Source organism: Otolemur garnettii, unplaced genomic scaffold, assembly GCF_000181295.1.
Source record: "Otolemur garnettii isolate 467f Iridium unplaced genomic scaffold, OtoGar3 scaffold00002, whole genome shotgun sequence".
In the NCBI taxonomy this organism is placed as follows: domain Eukaryota; kingdom Metazoa; phylum Chordata; class Mammalia; order Primates; family Galagidae; genus Otolemur; species Otolemur garnettii.
In genome coordinates, this window is record NW_003852397.1 from 22437791 (window position 1) to 22456988 (window position 19198).

Genomic DNA, 19198 nt, shown 5'->3' on the forward strand with positions numbered 1-19198 from the left:
TTTAAGCTTACTAACATTTAATATTAAAAAGTCCTCTACCTTAGATGGCCATGTGACATGTACACTACATGAAATATTGAGACAGGATTGGGAATTCAAAAGAATGAGTTAAAAGAATTACCCCAACTCATTCATTTACTTTGAATATACTACCACATAATGGAGTTTATATGTGTCGAGTTAAGTTGATTTAAGATTTGCTATAATCTAATTTTAACTATACTAGCTCTCACAAAATAGACAATAACTTTGCAATATGCCTACAAAGACACTTTAGAATTGAAGGCCGCAGAGGCTATCAATAAGAAAATAACACAGGGTTATGTCTCCTACTAGTGCAAACTTGTCATCAACCGCATACGTTTGCTACCTAATGAAACTGCCAAAATCAAATTTATGAAGATTATATTTTTATTAAGTCATAAACATATAGATTATGTATACATTAATGCATTTATGGGGTACATGTGCTGATTTCATATAGATTAGGAACACTTACATCACACTGGTTAATATATACCTCATCTTGTTTACTTAGTTATGGTGTTAAGACAATTATACTCTATACTAATAGATCCAACATGTACCCTTGCATTATGCACCATAGGTGTGATCCCACCATTCACCCTCCCTTGATCTGACCTTTCCCCACTCCTCTCTCCTTCATCTTGGGCCATAGTTGTGATCTATTCTTCATATTAAAGTGTGAGTGATTGTGAACTGGTTTCATAATAGTAATGAGGACACGGGATATATATATATATATATATATACACAAATATATAGAAGTTTTTGGAAGTTTTAGGCCAGGGCTGGGTTTGAACCCACCACCTCTGGCATATGGGGCCAGTGCCTTCAGCGCCTTACTCCTTTGAGCCATAGGTGCTGTCCAGGATATTTTTTATTCCATTCTTAAGATACTTTACTAAGTAGGATATGTTCCAGCTCCATCCATGTAATTGTAAAAGAGGTAAAGTCTCCATCTTTTTAAAGGCTGCATAGTATTCCATGGTGTACATATACCACAGTTTATTAATCCATTCATGGATCGATGGCATGTGGGCTTTTTCCATGACTTGGCTATTATGAATTGAGCTGCAATGAATCTGCTGCCAATATCTTTGTTATAAAGTGATTTTTGGTCTTTTGGATATACACCTAGTAGAGGAATTGCAGAATCAAATGGCAGGTATACTTTTAGATCCCTGAGTATTCTCCATACTTCTTTCCAAAAAGGACATATTAGCTTGCATTCTCACCAGCAGGGCAGAAGTGTTCCCTCTTCTCCATATCCATGCCAACATCTGTAGTTTGGGGATTTTGTTATGTGAACCACTCTTATGGGAGTTAGATGATATCTGAAACTGGTTTTGCTTTGCATTTCTCTGATGATTAAGGATGATGAGTATTTTTTCATGTGTCTGTAGGCCATGTGCCTATCTTCTTCAAAGAAACTTTTGTTCAAGTCCCTTGCCCAAAATGAAATGGGATTACTTGTTCTTTTCTTATTAATAAATTTGAGTTCTCTGTGGATTCTGGTTAGCAAACCTTTGTCAGAAGCATAAACTGCAAATATCCTGTCCCATTCTGAGGACTGTCTGCTTGCTTTATTTACTGTGTTCTTGGCTATCCAGAAGCTTTTGAGTTTGATCAGATCCTAGTAATGTATTTTTGGTGTTGCTTCAATTGCCCGGGGGGGTCTTCCTCATAAAATATTCTCTCAGGTCAATTTCTTCAAGTGTGCCTCCTACACCCTCTCCAAGAATCTTCATAGTTTCATGTCTTAAGTTTAAATCTTTTATCCAGTGAGAGTCAATTTTTGTTAATGGTGAAAGATGTGGGTCCAGTTTCAGTCTTCTACAAGTTGCCAGCCAATTCTCCTAGCACCAATTGGGAATATTTCCCCCAATTTATATTTTTGATGGGCTTATCAAAGATCAAATGACAATAAGTGTCTGGGTTCATCTCTTGGTTCTCAATTCTGTTCCATACATATACCTCTCTGTTTTTGTGCCAATACCACACTGTTTTAATCACTATAGATTTGTAGTATAGTTTGAAGTCTGGTAGCATAATTCCTCCTGATTTGTTTTTATTTCTGAGTAATGTCTTGGCTATTTGAGGTTTTTTCTGGTTCCACATAAAAAAAGTACTATTTTGTCCAGATCTTTAAAGTATAACTATGGTGCTTTTATAGGGATTGCATTAAATTTGTAACTTATTTGGGTAATACAGACATTTTAACAATGTTGATTATTCCTAGCCATGAGCATGGTATGTTTTTGCATTTGTTAACATCTTCAGCTATTTCTTTTCTCAGAGTTTCATAATTCTCTTTATAGAGCTCTTTCACATCATTTTTTAGGTAAATTCCCAAATATTTCATTTTCTTTGGCCCAACTATAAAGGGAATACAGTCCTTGACTGTTTTTTTGGCTTGACTATTATTGGTATATATAAAAGCTACTGATTTATGAGTACTGATTTTGTATCCTGAGATGCTACTGTATTCCTTGATCATTTCTAAGAAATATTTTTCTGCATCTATTGAGAGAATCATATGGTTTTTGTTTTTTAGTTTGTTTATGTGATGTATTATATTTATAGACTTAGGTATATCGAACCAACCTTGAGACCCTGGGATAAAACCCACTTGGTTAGCTCGGCACCTGTAGCTCAAGCTAAGGCTCCAGCCACATACACCAGAGCTGGCAGGTAAATCTACCCTGGGTCTGCCAAACAATGACAACTACAATCAAAAAATAGCCAGGCATTGTGGCGGGTGCCATTAGTCCCAGCTACTTGAGAGGCTGAGGTAATAGAATCACTTAAGCCCAGGAGTTGGAGGTTGCTGTGAGCTGTGATGCCACAGTACTCTACGGAAGGTGACATAACGAAACTCTGTCTCAAAAAATAAATAAATAAAACCCACTTGGTCATGGTGTATAATTTGATATATTGCTTGATTCTGTTTGCTAGGATCTTATTGAATATTTTTGCATCTGTATTTATTAAAGATATAGGTCTCTAGTTTTCTTTTCTTTTGGGGTCTTTTCCCGTTTTGGAGATCAGGGTGATATTTGCTTCATAGAATGTGTTAGGAAGTATTACTTCTTTTTTGATGTTTTGGAAAAGGTTAAGTAATATAGGTACTAGTTACTTCTAAAGGTTTGGAAGAATTCTGATGTGAAGCCATCTGCTCACAGACTCTTCTTTTTTGGGAGATTTCATATGGTTGATTCTATTTCAGTACTTGATATAGGTCTGTTCAGCATTTCCAATTATTTCTGATTAAATCTAGGAAGTTGGCATGCTTCCAAAATCTCAAAGAAATTAAAGTATCAGTCAATTTCTTTCAGATTTTCATATTTCTAAGAATAAAGTTTTTTGTAGTATTCATTAAGGATTATTTGAATTTCTGAGGTGTCTGTTGTTATTTTGCCTTTGTCATTTCTGATTGATGATATTATGGACTTTAATTTTCTATTTTCGGTTAGGTTGGCCAATGGTAATCAATTTTGTTGAATTTTTCAAAATACCAACTTTTTGATTCATTGATCTTTTGAATAATTCTTTTGTTTTTTATTTCATTTGATTCTGCTCAATTTTAATTATTTCTTTCCTTCTGCTGGGTTTGGGATTGGAATCTTCATGCTTTTCCAGTTGCTTAAGATGTCCCATTAAGTTATTGACTTCCTCGCTTTCCATTCTCTCAAGGAAGGCTTATAACACTATAAATTTGCCTCTTAGGACTGCCTTTGCAGTATCCCACAGGTTCTGATAATTCATGTCTTCATTGTCATTTCGTTCCAAAAGTTTGGCAATTTCCTTCTTAATCTCATCTATAATTCAGCTATCATTCAGCATAAGGTTATTTAGTTTCTGTCTCTTTGTATGAGTATGCAGATACCTGTTATTGGTGACTTTAACTTTTATTACGTGATGATCCAAGAAAATACAAGGAATAATTTCTATACTTTTAAATTTGCTGAGGTTAGACTTGTGATCTAAGATGTGATCAATTTTGGAGGGTATTCCATAGGCTGATGAGAAAAATGTGTATTCAGTTTTGTTAGGATGAAATGTTCTGTAGATATCTGTTAAATTCAATTGTTGTATGGTGAAGTTTAAGTCTAAAATTTCTTTGCTTAGTTTCTTTTTGGAGATCTATCCAACACTGCCAAAGGGGTGTTAAAATCTTTAACTATTATGGTTCGGGAAGATATTAAATTGCTCATGTCTGTTAGGATCTCCCTTATAAATTGAGGAGCATTCTGGTTGGGTGCATAAATGTCAATAATTGACATCTCATCATGTTGAGTGTTTACCTTAACAAATATGAAGTGACCATCCTTGTCTTCCTTACTTTTGTTGGTTTAAAGCCTAGTGTATCTGCTAATAAAATTTCCACCCCTGCCTTTTTCTGATTTCCATTTGCCTGGATTACAAATGCCCATCCCTTCACCCTGAGTCTATATTTATCCTTTAAGGTACGATGAGATTCTTGTATGCAGCAGATATCTGGCTTGAGTTTTTGTATCCAGTCAGCCAACCCCTGCCTCTTAAGAGGACAGTTTAAGTTGTTCACATAAATTGAGAGTATTGATAAGCCTGGTAGTATTTGGGTGTCAGGTTTTTTGAAAATCCAGTGGACATTTTGAATCTTTTCACCACTGTGGAAATTGGGTTTTGGTTAGGAATTTCAGAGTGAGTTTACTTTGGTGGTAGAGCATTGTGCTGGTCATTATGGAGGATGGGTGTGAGGATAGCCTGAAGAGCTGGTTTGGTTATTCAAATTTCTTCAATGTATGTATGTCATTAAGGTATTTAACTTCTCCATCGTAAATGAAGCTCAGTTCAGCTGGATACAGGAACCTGGGCTGAAAGTTGTTTTGTTTTGGGAGATTGAAGGTCAATGACCATCCTCTTCTGGCTTAAAAAGTTTCAGGAGAGAAATCTGCAGTCATTCTAATATTCTTCTCCTTGTAAGTTATGGTTTTCTTACATCTGGCTGCTTGCAGTATTTTCTCCTTTATATTAACTTTGGTGAAGTTAATTACAATGTGTCTAGAACATGCTTTATTTGGGTTAAGTTGTGCTGAGGTTATGATTCTGTCTGCTATCTGAATTTCAGTATCTCTTGCCATGCTTGGGAAATTCTCCTTAATTATCTCTTGGAGTAGAGTATCTGTGCCTTTCAGATCATCCTTCATAGGAATTCTATGAAGGATTCCTATGAGGCGAATGTTTGCTCTTGTGGAGTGGTCCCATAATTCTTTCAGGGAATGATCTGTTCTGCTCTCCACTTCTCTTCCTCTTTGAGCATTTGGAAGCATTCAAAAGCTTTGTCTTCAATGTTAGAGATCCTTTCTTCTGCCTGCTCCATTCTGTTACTAAGGGATTCTACTGTATTTCTCAAATCTTTGAAGGCTGCCAGTTCCTGCCTCAATGTGCCAAAATCTTTAGTGATTTTGTCTTTGAATTTATTGAATTCTTCAGACAACTTTTGAATTGCTCTTTGAATTTCTAATTTCGCCTTTACCTCCATTCTATTAATCTTATTTGCAATTCAAATTCTGAATTTGATATTTAACATCTTATCCATTTGTTTATGAATGGGATCTTCTGTTGTGTCTCCTTTGTCATTCCTTGGGGGAGTAGATCTACTCTGATTATTCATGTTGCCAGAGTTTTTCCACCGATTCCACCCCATGATTATTTTTCACCATTTGGCTAGAGAAGCTAGCAAGGTGAAATTGAATTGAGGGCTCCTGGAGTTGTAATTAATCAGCCCTTTACCAAAGAACTGGAACTAGTGATTGCAACTTTTCCCTTAGAGCTTTATGAAGGTCCCATTCAGAACTAAAGCTTGAAACTGTGGGGTCTGGCTTGGTGGTGGGGATACATGGTACTGACTGGTATTCAGCTAGTCTCTGTCCAATCCTAGTGAATCAATGGCTTTGGGCTGAAATCTCAGCTGTGGAGATATACATGCAACTAAGACACCCTGCCCCCCCCCACAGGTGACAACTGGAAGGGGAGGATCCCACACTCCCATAACAACACAACCAGGGTATAACCTTTGTGGGTCCCCAGGTGATCGGCCCAGGTCAAGAGTTCCAAACCAAATGTCCTAGTCAACACAAACACCAATCAGATGGGAGCGTTCAAAAGGTCTTCAGCATCTAGGCAGCAGAGGTCCACTGGCAGCTCAATTTGACCTCAGTGGGAGGGACTGTGGAGCTGACCACTGTCAGGGGTGGTGCCCTTGGTCTGAAGTACTTCTGTGTGCAGGTCGCAGGAGCCAACAGAGATCCAGAGGGCATTACCACCACTGTAAGGGTCACAGGAACCTGAGGGCAGAGCCACTGACCCCATAGGCCGCAGAAGCTGGGCAGGAAGTCAGAGAGCAGAGTTGTCAGCCTTGAGGGCTTCAGGGATTGCAGGAGCCAGGCAGGAGTTGCTGGCAGCAAGACATGGTCACAGGAGCTGGCCAGGAGTCGCTGGCTGTGGGCCACATGCGTCACAGGAGCTGGGTGGGAGTCAGCAGTCACAGGCCACAGGTCTCAGGTCTCAGGAGCCAGGCAGGAGTCACCACTGAGGCTGGTGGTTGCAGGAGCCTGGTGGGGAGCCCAGTCACCCACCACAGAGCTGGGGTTCCAGGATACTGGTCGGTATTGTGTGTTCTGAGCTATGCTCTTACCTTAAAGGGGCAAGTCTCTGTTCTTTTGTGACTCCCCACCTCCCTAGTTTCAGCACAAGTGCCCCACAGCTCATGAGGTGTCCCACTCTAACGAAAATCTGCCAAACACCCAAGATTTTGCAGGGGGTAGTCTTATGAAGATTGTTTTACATACAGAGTGATAGCCACAAACATTAATGGTAAACCTGCTCCATTTGCAGATTACAAATAGAGCATACTGGATCTTTTTGAGGTGTCTTTAATGCTATCATTCAAAACTAAAATAAATTAAATTAGAATAATTCGAATCTCTGTAATACCTGGTTTTTAATCAACATTTTCAAAAATATTGTAATATTCAGTAACAAAAGATTTAAGTATTTCCAGTAATTTTCAGCAAAAATGCTTTCACTAAAAATCAATTAATAGTTAATATGTTCTCATTCATTTGTGAGAGCTAAAAATTTGAAAGGGAAGGACTAGTGTTCAATATTAATAATATTTGATAGTAATAGTATTCACTATCTAATATTTACTAGCACAGTAGAGTTAGTATAAGTTATTCTATGTTTCAAAATAGCTAGAGGTGAAGATTTGGAATGTTCCCCAGAGAAATAATAAATGTTTGAGGTAGCCTGTGTCCTAATTATCCTGATTTAATCATTGCACACTGTATGCATGCATCAAAATGTCACATGTGCCCTGTAAATATGTACAATTATAATTTATCAACTGAAAAAATGTTAGTATTTTATTAAAAAGTTAACAGCTTTTGGAGGGAAAAATGTGTTTGTATTCTTAATGACAATGTAAATTGCTTAAAATATTAACTTTCTTTATCTTTTGTAATTTTTATTATTTATATGCCTTAGAATGAACAAAAATATCAATAAAGAAATACATATATAAAGGATACATCCTATTTTTTTTTTAATTGGTGAGGTCTTTGACCAAATGAAGTCTGGATCAGTTAAGTTACAGATGGGGCATTCAGCCATGAGTCTCTTTTGGGACCAAAATTGGCTTTTCAATTGCCTACTTTAAATTTCTACTTGGTTGAATAATAGATATTTATATTGAACACGTTCAAAACAGAACTTTTGCTTTTCTCACCAAATCACATCTTCCCATGGTCTTCACAACTTCATCAAATGCACAGACATTTGCCCAGTGGTTCAGGTTAAAATACTTGGATTCATTCCTTAGCCTTCTCATTTCCTCACACTATATCCATTAGAAAGTCGTGACATTTCTATCTCTAAAACATCTCCTGCACTGCTCATTTTCTTCAAACTAAGGGTGCCATTTTCTCTTCTGTGCCTCCTCATTCTGGTTTTTACTCCCCAGTATCTGTTCTCCCCTCACCAGTCAGTGACCTTCCTAAAATGGCCATCAGGTCCTGTCTATCTCCTGGCTCAGACTGGTCTTTGGTATTTCTTATAATATCCACAGTCTTTGGAATGCTCTCTCCATCCTTAAACCTCTTCTCATTTGACTTATCCTGCGGGGATATTGTTTATCTGTCTCCAACAGACTAAGCTCCTTTGGGTCTCCAGGTGTTTGCCCTATCTGTTCACTCTGAAACACTTGAACCCAGCTCTTCCTTGACTGAGTAGTTAATATCTTATAATAAAGTTAACAGCTTTTGTGCGAGAAAAATGGGTTCTGCTGCAAAATTACTTCCTGAGAGTGGCCTCCACAGACCATCTTACCTTACAGGCTCCACCCTTTCCCCAGCCCCATGTGCACCATGCTATGTGTCACTAAGCTTCATGCTGCACCGGTTCCAGCACCACTGACCTCCTCCTTGTTTTTATCCAGATGAAGCAGGCTCTTAAGCTCTGTATACTTGCTCTGTCATCAGCAGGAATGTGCTGCTTCTAGATGTGATAAAGGCTCATTTCCTCAGCTTATTCAGCCTGTGCTCAAATTTCATCTCTTCAGAGATTATCTGCCATTGTTACCTTATTAAAAAAGTTCCCCTCTCTCCTCACTTCACTTTACTCTCTATTTAATTCTTCATGACACTTGTGTATATTTTAAATTATTATTTGTTTGTCATTTGTCCTATCCACTAAAATATAAGCTCCAAGAAGGGAAGGGCTTTACTTTTTTCCCAACCATAATTCTAGACCCTTGATCAATAAAATTGATTATTGAAATGTATGTAAGCTATTCCATGCTTAGGCTTAATGTTCGTCTGTAAAAAATGCTTATATGTGTATTTAATTAGTAGTTTAACCATTATTTTTGCTTTTTGTAATTATACTTTAATTTCTAGAAGTTATTTATACACATTTTTATATGTTGACTCAGATTACCCAACTGCCACCTAGACAGTTGGTAACAGTTTACAAACAACCAGCTCTGCCTTACTTCCTTTCTGCACATTCATACCCATAGTGGGTTTTCAAATCCTTTTAGTAACTATGACCTAAAAGGTAAATTATGACTTATTGTTTCACCTGCAGTTTTTGTGAGGAGATCTAAAGTGTTTAAGTTTATTATGGCATAAACTTCCTTTAATATCTTTTGCTTATATAAATTTTATATTCACTTTTGTTTAATGTTATTTGGTAATTGTTATACACTCAGAATATTTGCTATTATACTATAAAATTTATCCTAGTTCAGAGTTTGTCTTTCTTCTATATTTATGTATTTAGGGCTTTTTTCTAATAAAAAGTTTTTATTTTATAAATTTAATATTTTTTTACTTTTAAAGTTCCTAATTTAATATTGTTAATTTGTTTAAATGTTTTATTGTTAATCTTCTAATTGTTACTAGTTTTCTTCACATTCAACGTAAGTTGGCGTATGAAGCAGTAGAGAAATTCAAACAGATTCTGTTTCACTTTTCGGAAATGGTTGGCCAGTCTTCTTCACAATGTACAAACACTGAGATAACAATAATAATAGCTATTAATTACTGCATGATTGTGATGGCCAGTCATTTTGGTTAAGTACTTTCTAAACAGTCTCTCAGTTACTCTTCACATCAACTCTCAGAGTTATAATGAAGCCTATTTTTCTTAACAAAGTAGAAAAGCAAATATTGACTGTTCTAAGTTTACCATAGAATCATCTCTTATTTGTAATTGTACCTAGGAAGCAGAATCTTGAGGTTATAACCCACAGCTCTGCACTTCACATAAGTAGGGCAACTTAGCCTCCTAAAATAATAAGTAATGGAGTAACAAGTTATTGAGCATGTTACCGGTTAACACTGTGGTTGTCAATTGGAACTATTCAATCTGATACCACTGAACCTCACATTACTTGACATAAGCCTTGTTCAAATTCCCTGAAGCCTCCCTTCCCCCAAAATCTTCTGTCATGAAGTCATCACCATTCACAGAACCTGGTTCCACTGTCTGCCATGGTACAAGAAAGAAAGAGGATGCACTTAAAACAGAAAGGAGACCAAAATATTAGAAACAAATGCTTAGAAAAGGACATACCAAAGGAAAGTGGAGTAGTAATATTATCTGGCAAAACAGTACCATGAAAAAAATCATCAAGGAAAAGAGATGATAATAACAAAGTTAAAAGATGTAACCCTTCTAAACATACGCAACAACTCAGTCTCAAAAAAATAAGATGAAACAAAAGAAATCATGAACTAGATAAATGGACAATTGCTAAAGTAGTTTTAACAGAATCCTCTATAAAATTATAGATGAAGCATATGAAAAAAAGTAAGCAGTGAGAGCAAAGATCTGAACAAAACAATTAAGAACTCAAGCTATGTGGTATAAACAGAAAGATGTTATATCAAAAATAACGTCTGCTATTTTTGAGCATACATGAAATATTTCCAAAGTCGGACATGCTTCATACCATAAAGTAAAGGAAACCTCAATGAATTTCAAAGAAACACCATAATACAGGCTACCACTTTCTAACAAAATACAATAAAATTATTAATTAAAACAGAAGCATAGCTATACTAAATCCTATATGATTAGCATATGAATAAAATACATAGCTTTTGGATTTAAAAAGAAATAAATGGTAATTAGAACTGAGTAATCATGAAAATGTTACAAGGCAAAATTTATGAGAAACAGCCAAAAGTAATTAGAAAAAAATGATAGCTTTTAACACATTAATCAAGAAGCAAAAGAATGTTTTTAAAATGACTACTGATTCAACATAGGAAGCTTGAAAATATGCAAGATAGGAAACAGAGAAAAAATGAAGATCAAGTCAGAAGTCAATTAAAGGAATAAAAAATAGAGGATATTAACAGAATGAAATTATGGGTTCTTTCCACAGAGTTTATATTAAGCAGGTCTTGCAGGAGAGTTCTAACAAATTTTAAAGGAGATTTTAAGGCCTATTTTTGGAAAATTACCTCAGAAAATAGAAAACAACAAAATCCACGTAGCTAATGTCAAGAAGCTAGTGTTGTCTTAAGTATAAAACAGAAAAGTCTGTAGGTTGATTTCGATTAAAATCAAATGCAAAAATTCAAAATATAATATCAAATACCTTTATTGTATTTCAAATACATACGAATAATATGAAAGGATTCTTTACATTTGAAAAATCTTTAAAAGTAATTCCTACAGACAGACTAAAAAGAGCAAATTACATGATGATCTTAATCAGTGATGGACTAGCATTAAACTCAATACTTATTTATTATGAAAACCCCTAGAAAGAAAAGAATAGGCAGGAACGTCCTTATTTTAGTGAATGTTAAATACTAAAATTTAGGACATTACATATAATGGAGGAATTTTAGATGATTTTCCTCATGATTAGGAATAAAACAAGGATTTCCACCGTTGCTTAACTTAATACTAGAGGCCCTGGCCTGCTCTACAAAGGTAAGAAAAAACAGTGATAATGATTAGTAGGCAAAAGACACAAGTCAATGTTTTCTAATAACAATATCTACTAAGGAAATGAACGAAAAAATATATAAACTATTAGCATTAATAAAAGAATTCACCAATATTATTAATAATATTTAATTACATTTTCTACTTCTGTGATAACCAATGGGAAAACAGAAGAAATCTGACATAATTCAATATAGCAATCTGTGTACACATAACGAAATATATGAATATGGGGGGGCATTCTAGGAACTAGGCTAGGATATATAAGAGCTCTAAGGAGATGTTTTTTAAAAACTGCAATTAGTGATCTAGATGTTTTGTTCACTTTTTCTCTTTTTTAAATGAGAGATAAACTATGCTCATGAGTAGGAAGACTTTGATATTAACAAATTTGAGTCATAATTTACAAATTTCTGTATTAGAAATCTCAGCTAAGAATGGCATCATTGGAGATTGTACTAAATATTTAAATAGGAAATAAAGCCAAATCTATTCAAAATCTTTAGAATAATTAACAAAAAACTTTACTCAAGAAGTTCTAGAAGTTCAGCATAACTTGATACTAAAGCCTGGCTAGGATATTGTAAGAAATAAAAATTATAAGTCAATATAAAGATACAAAAAATTAGTAAACCAAATTCAGTGATATAAGATGCAATTGGTTTTATTCCATAAGTAGAGGCTTGTTTAATTAATATTCAAAAAGCAAATGTAAAAGAAAAAATCGTAATCATCATAAAAGTTACAGAAAATAATACTTCATAAAAATTAGGCATTTACTCATAATTTTAATGATGGTTATAAAACTAGAAACTTCTTTAACTTAAAACATACATATTTAATAGTGAATAACTAAAAATTTTTCCCTGTAGGTTGTGAGTGATAAAAGGAGGACCTTTAGCATTACCTCTATTCAATATTATACTAGAAGGACTAACCAGTGCTTTAATAGAAGAAAAGGCACAAGCATTGGAGAAGAAAAGTAAAATCAATCAATACTAATAAACAGCACAAATGTATACACAAAAATCCATAGTAAACTGAAGAAATATTCAATAAGCACAACAAAGAGAAAATGAGATCTTTTAAAGATATTTATAATTACATGAAAAAGTAAAATAACAGAATAAGTCTGGAAACAATGTGTAAGATCTCCTACCAAAAAAAATATAAAATGTATTAACGGAAATGAAATAGATCTATATAACTAGAGAACTATACCAGGTTAATGAATCAGAAGACTTAATTTAAATGAGCCAATTTTCTCCAACCCAATGCATGGCTAATCAAAATTCCAAGAGAACTTTTGTGGAAGTTGATAAGTTAATTCTAAAGTGTATATGAAAATTCAAAGTATCAAAGTTGAAGGAGCATAATACACTAGGAGAATTTATTCTATGTAAATAAGTTCTCAAATTTGGTTGCATTTATAACCATCAACAGCTGTTGAATCCAATAACCTGATAGGGATGACTTACCTTACATAATTAAATCCTTATCTCTTGAGGAAAGATCCAGGCATTTATGTCTTAAAAACAATACAAGTATTTCTAATACGCAACCAAGTTTCAGAACCACAGTTCTACAGCATATTATTATATATTATATAAATTATATATTAGATGTTGCAAATCTACATTAATTAAGACAAGTGAAATTGATAGAAGAATAGCAATTAGTTGAGTGGAATAGACGCTACAGAAAAAGACATAGGCATGTATAGATACTGTTTGTGAGGAAAATCATAGGGAAAAGACAATTTTTCAATAAATGTCACTGCACCAGTTAGCTCTATAGAAGAAAAAAATAAATGTTAGCTTCAACATCAAATCATATACAAAAAGCCCCTCAATTCCGGGCGGTGCCTGTGGCTTAAAGGAGTAGGTGGAGGTGGTGGGTTCAAACCCAACCCAGTCAAAACTTGCAAAAATAAAAAATAAAAAATAATTTTAAACCCCCCTCAATTTCAAGTAGATTGCAAATAAGAAGGTGAGAGTAAATGATAGAATTAGAATTTCTAAAAGATAATAGGGAATATTTTATTAAAGTTAGGGTAAAGAAAAATTTCTTTGCCAATACAGAAAAAGAGAAATAATTAAAAATTGACTACACTAACACTAAAATTAAAAGCTTCTGCCCATTTAAAGACACCATTAAGAAAATGAAATGTTAAGCTCCTAGACTAAGAGAGGACATTTATAACAGAAAGCTAACAAAATGGTCAGTATCCCAAATACGTACAAAAGCTGTATCAAATCAATCACAAAACATAAAAAATACAACAGAAAAATGAATAAGAGATATGAACTATCTCTTCATAACAGATGATCTCCAAAAGACCCATACATATATAAAAAGTTATTGTATTTCATTAGTCATCAGGGAGATGAAAACTAAACCATGTGTCACCCCCATTTTCTTACCAAAATGACTACAATTCAAAAGACTGATAATATCAAGTGTTACTAGGCATGTGAACTAATTGGAACTCTCATATACTGCTGTTGAGAATGGAATTACTATTTAGCAAACTTGTTTTGCATTTTCCGCCAAGGCTGAATATATACATACGCACACACATATATACATATATATGTATACATATCACATGGCATAGAAATTCCACTTATTTTTACATTGTATTGAATGAATATACACATGAGCACACACGTGCAAGAATGTTCATGGCAACATCACTGGTAACAACTCAAAACTGAAAGCCATCTAAATGTCCATCAGCAATAGAATGAACAAACAAATTATAGTATATTCATCCAATGGAATATTATGCCTACTGAGAATGAATAAACTATATAAAACAATAGAGATTAATTTTAAAAGTAGAATGTTAAACATAAATGTCAATTGGAAAAGAAATTTTCTGTTTATATAAAGTTCATAAGTGGATAAAAGTAATGATGACAGTTATCTCAGGGAAGATGATAGATAATGGCTGAAAAAGGACACAAGAAGACGCTTCTAGAATACTTTCTATTTCTTGACCAGGGTAGCAGTCATGCATGTGCTAACTTGTGAAAATTCATCAAGGTATTGCTTTTATTCCCCTCTTAATTGAAGTATAATATAGTTGTAGTGAAATAGGAAGAAAATGGTCTGGACACATGGGGAGACATACCATGTTCTTTCTTAAGACAATATAAAAAATTAGTTCTTCCCAAATTAATCTATAAAATCAATGCAATGAAAAAATCCCAACTGGATTTCTTAGAGAATCAATTAAAAAAAATTATCGGAAAAGTCACAATAAGCTATTATGTCACCCTCACTTAAAACAGCTTTCATCAAAAGACAAAAAATACCAGATGGAGGTTACTGAAATGACTAAATAATAGAATTACAATATGATCCAGAAATTACACCATTGGGTATCCATCCAAAATAAATCACCATGTCAAAGAGTTGTCTGCACATCCATGTTTACTGAAGCACTACTCACATTTGCCTAGATATGGAATCAACCTAAGTGTTCCTTAACAGATGAATGGATAATGAAAATGTGGTACATCTGCACAACAGAATACTATCCAACCAGAAAAAAGAATGAAATCTTGTCATTTCTGCTTCAATTCCACCACTCCTGTGACCAGAAATGTACACTTACCCGGACTCTCTGCTCTCTGCTCCCTTCGCTCTCTTTCTCATCTTTTCCCTTCCCTCTCTTTTCTTTCTCTAATATAAAATAAAATTATACGTCTATATCCTAAAAAAAGAAGTAATCTCTTCTGGATGGAACTGGAGGGCATTATGTTAAGTGAAATAAGGCAGGCACAGAAAAACAAGTATCATATACTCTCTCACATGGGAGAGCTAAAAATACTGAACTTATGAAGGTAGAGAGTTAGAAGGATGGTTACCAGGGCTGGGTTATAAATACAAAAATGCAATTAGATAGATGAATATGATCTGGTATTCAGCAGCACAATAGGGCAATTATGGTTAACTGTAATTGCATATAAGTAATTGTGTGTCTCAAAATAATTAGAATAGAATCAGAATATTCTTAACACAAAGAAGTGATAAATGTTTGAGGTGATGGACATCCCTGATGCCCTGATTTGGTCATTACACATTGTGTCAAAACATTGCATGCACCCCACAAATATGTACAATTATTATGCATCCACAAAAACATTTTCATAATCTATGAATAGATAAGTCAAGTTAGAAAAGAAAAGAGAGTAAAAATAGGGCACTGGTCTACACGTTGTCTTTATAGTAACACTTATTTCAAATCCACAGTTACAAAAATACTGTGATTTTCAAACAAGAAAAAATAGACTAACAGAATAGAAGAAATATTTTAAAGAGAAGCTGATACAGATGTGAGCATATGTCTTAAAGGGAGACAACATAATAATATAAATTGCTGGAGAAAGGAGAACCAGATTAGCAAATGGTGCTTGGAAATCAGGTGTATTGTACAGAGAAAACTAAAACCAGATGCCTGTATACTTCATAGCAAGGTATCCTACACAGACTAAAAATTAGACATAAAATAGAAAACTGTAAGGTTGATATAAAACAATATAGAAGAATAGCCACGTAACCTTGACATGAAGAAAGACCTTTTTACACAAAACCTCAAGAGCACAAACCATGAGACAAAAATCATTTAGAGCTAGCTTAGAATAGGGACATTTATATCATTATATACAGGGCAAAACATGGTCTCATTCCATATAATTAGTCTGCAAATGAATTAAATAAAGCCCCATGCTAAACTGATAACAACCTGGACCAATTCATCACAAGCACGTGTGCATGTAAACTAGAGCTGGAGTTTGTCATTATAACTAATTCATTCTTTTGTCTATGAATGGAACTTGCTTACCAACAGTTCTTTAAGTCATTTCCCAGTAGTTTGTCTGGACCCGACCCTGGCCCTGCTACTGCTTCAATTCCCCCACTCTTGTGACCAGAAATGTACACTTACCCAGACTCCCTGCTCGCTGCTCCCTTCGCGCTCTCTTTCTCATCTTTTCCCTTCACTCTCTTCCCTCTCTCTAATATAAAATAAAATTATACTTCTCTATCCTAAAAAAAACAAGTGTACACTTCTCTAGAAAATGCATCTCTGTGTTGTGTTTGATCAACCTAACCATTAAAAGATTCCAGCGTGTATGTTAGAGGTTGTCATATTCTTTTACCTGAATTAACAAGTAAGTAACACAAAAACTCACTATTCCAGAATTCAAACTGAACTCTGACTTTTAAAAAATTACCTTGTTGGTAATTTATTTCTATATCTTCACATAAAAATTATCTTTATTTGAGGTATTAGGAGTTAGGCCACAACAGAGAGAGAACATTAACAGTAAGCAATATTTAGAAATGGTTAAGAGTTTGGGAAATCCTTGAAAATATTTCTTTGTAAACAGTGTGTTTTTGATAGTTGCTTTTTTTTAAGAAAAACTAAATTTTATGTTTTTAACATAAGTTTCAATAACTTTTTCCCCCCACTCTGCCTTCCTGCCCCCTAAATTTCAATAACTTTAAACTTGTTAATCTTGATTACAATTTCAAAGAACAGGCAGAAATAATGCACCTTTCATTTTGAACTACTGAAGACCTACAAAATCTCAAAAAGGTTCAGTCAGTTCTTTATCTCTGCCCATTGCAGAGTCCCATCTAGTTTCTCTCTTCTCCAAATCTGTTGGATCTTGACCATTCATCAGTCAGTTGACTACTTTCTTTCGCAATCATCTTTTCTTTCACAGAACTCATATATTCTCTATTAAAATTTCCCCCTTCAAATCCCCAAGAATATGCACTCTGCAAGTACATTGTCACCAACTAAAAGGTTGAAGAGTGCTTACCTTCAAAGTAGATGCCAGACTGGATTTCCAAGACCCTGGGGAGGGTCCTGAGGTCGAGTGAATGGATGAATTCTTCCAGAGATGATGCCATTGCTCCGGCTTGAGTTGTGCGCAGACCAGGTACTTACAGAAGAGTGTGGTTCCTAGGGGGTCTCTTGTCTGCAGCTGCAGTCCCTGCTCATCCTTCTTCCAGCAGCCAGGCAGGGATGGGCCACGGGGGCCAGACTGGGGTGGAGTAGCTCTATGTGGTAAGGGCAGTGAGGAGGGAGGAAGGAGGCAGGAGAGAAAAGGTGTTGCAGCTTTTTTTGTTCGCATTGTGGCTTAATTTCCTTCTGACAGTGAAGCAGAACAGGATGGGGGTGGGGTGAGCAAGTCAGAACAAACGCTGAATGAGACTGGGTAACCGGCTTGCCCCGTCCTGGGGAGCTGAGCTGAGGATCTATACGAGTGGCCAGACTAGGGTCGGAGGGGCCGGGGGCTTGTCCACCAAAAACAACCAGCAACGCGGGACTAAAAGTCTAATCTTACAAATGGCACGACTTGAATTCATTATCTCTCTAGTTCATTTCCGAAGTTTGGCTTTGTGCCTTATTTGCATACTCTCAGTGCTCTTATATTAAATTTGGTTATAAAAGTGCTTCGCGTCAGCTCTTTTTAGAAATCTGAGACTCCGGAGAGAGTATCGAAACCACTTTTTATTCTTCCACATTAAAAATTTTGCTGAATCTTCAAGGAAGGTAAGGTAGGGGTAGAGCACACAAAGTGATACAGTAAATTAATATAGTAAAATGAATATTTCGGTCTCCACGCTGCGGGGAAGGTATCTAAATCGGCTGATAGGAAACCTGGGTTTTCTGGGTTGAGCTCTGCTTTTGATGCAAGGTGACTTACTTCAACTTTGTCTTCACTGATCTTCATTTGTCTCATTTATGAAATGAAGAAAAATCAGGAGGCAAGTAAGTCTTATAATTGCTTCCCAGTCCAAAATTCTCCAATTTTGTTCTTGTGGGCTGAGTTTTGGGGTTTGGGGTAGGTGGAGGAGGGTGTGAATTCCCAAAGTCGAAGGATGCAGAAGGCTCATGAAAATCAATCTGTTAAAAAACCTTCTGCTGTCTATATTTAACTGGAAGAAGGTTTTAGCGCTAGCATTTGCCGTTCAAGGTGATATCTCCTAAGTCTCTTAAAGGGTCAATAAAGGACTATTGGTTGGTATGTACTCACCTGAAAGTTGCTAAGAAGCCTCGCGTTGTCCTCATCCATTGAACTCCAGGCTGCCTGTGCACTGTTTTGGCCTGAGGCTGCAGCACGCATGAGCCAGATAGAGAGGGTCAAAGGACGTGCTAGCTCTATCCTACTCTTTGTGTAAATGACCTACAAAGAAAAATACTGCCTTATTCTGATACAGAGCTTACAAAACTCTTTCAACTCTTCATAAATTATATCTGACACTTGCAATCACCTGCCTGGCTTTTCTTTCTTTCTTTACTAAACTAGAACTTATGGTTGGCCACATCAAGAGGTTTTCTTCATCAGTAGATTCCACTTCCTCACGTGCAACTCTTTTGTCCTAAAACCCTCCAAACTGTTCAGTTTGTTTCTGCACCCTTCCTCCCAAGTTGAGGTTGTTTGCAGCCTACCACTGCATTTCACCTGGTTAAATATATGAAGAAGGCTGCTGCAGACTCTTCTTTAAAAATCGTACATCCATTAGCATTGATGCTAGATAGAACAAATGTGATTTGATATCTTATACAAGCGTGAGGCTTTGCTTACGATGTGCAGCCAGCAGCACATCAGTCTCATAATCTGAGACTGAATCTCTCTCTGTT

At 35.4% G+C, this 19198-nt stretch overlaps 1 protein-coding gene across 1 annotated transcript in view; it reads right to left on the minus strand.

Annotated features, from left to right (window-relative positions):
* Window positions 1-17610, minus strand: part of THEMIS (thymocyte selection associated) — a 200730-nt gene extending 183120 nt beyond the window's left edge. The window contains exon 1 of the mRNA XM_023512802.1: window positions 17370-17610. Coding sequence (XP_023368570.1) covers window positions 17370-17460 — 91 coding nt within the window. The 5' untranslated portion in view covers window positions 17461-17610. The remainder of the gene's footprint in view (window positions 1-17369) is intronic.
* Between the last annotated feature and the right edge of the window lie 1588 nt (window positions 17611-19198).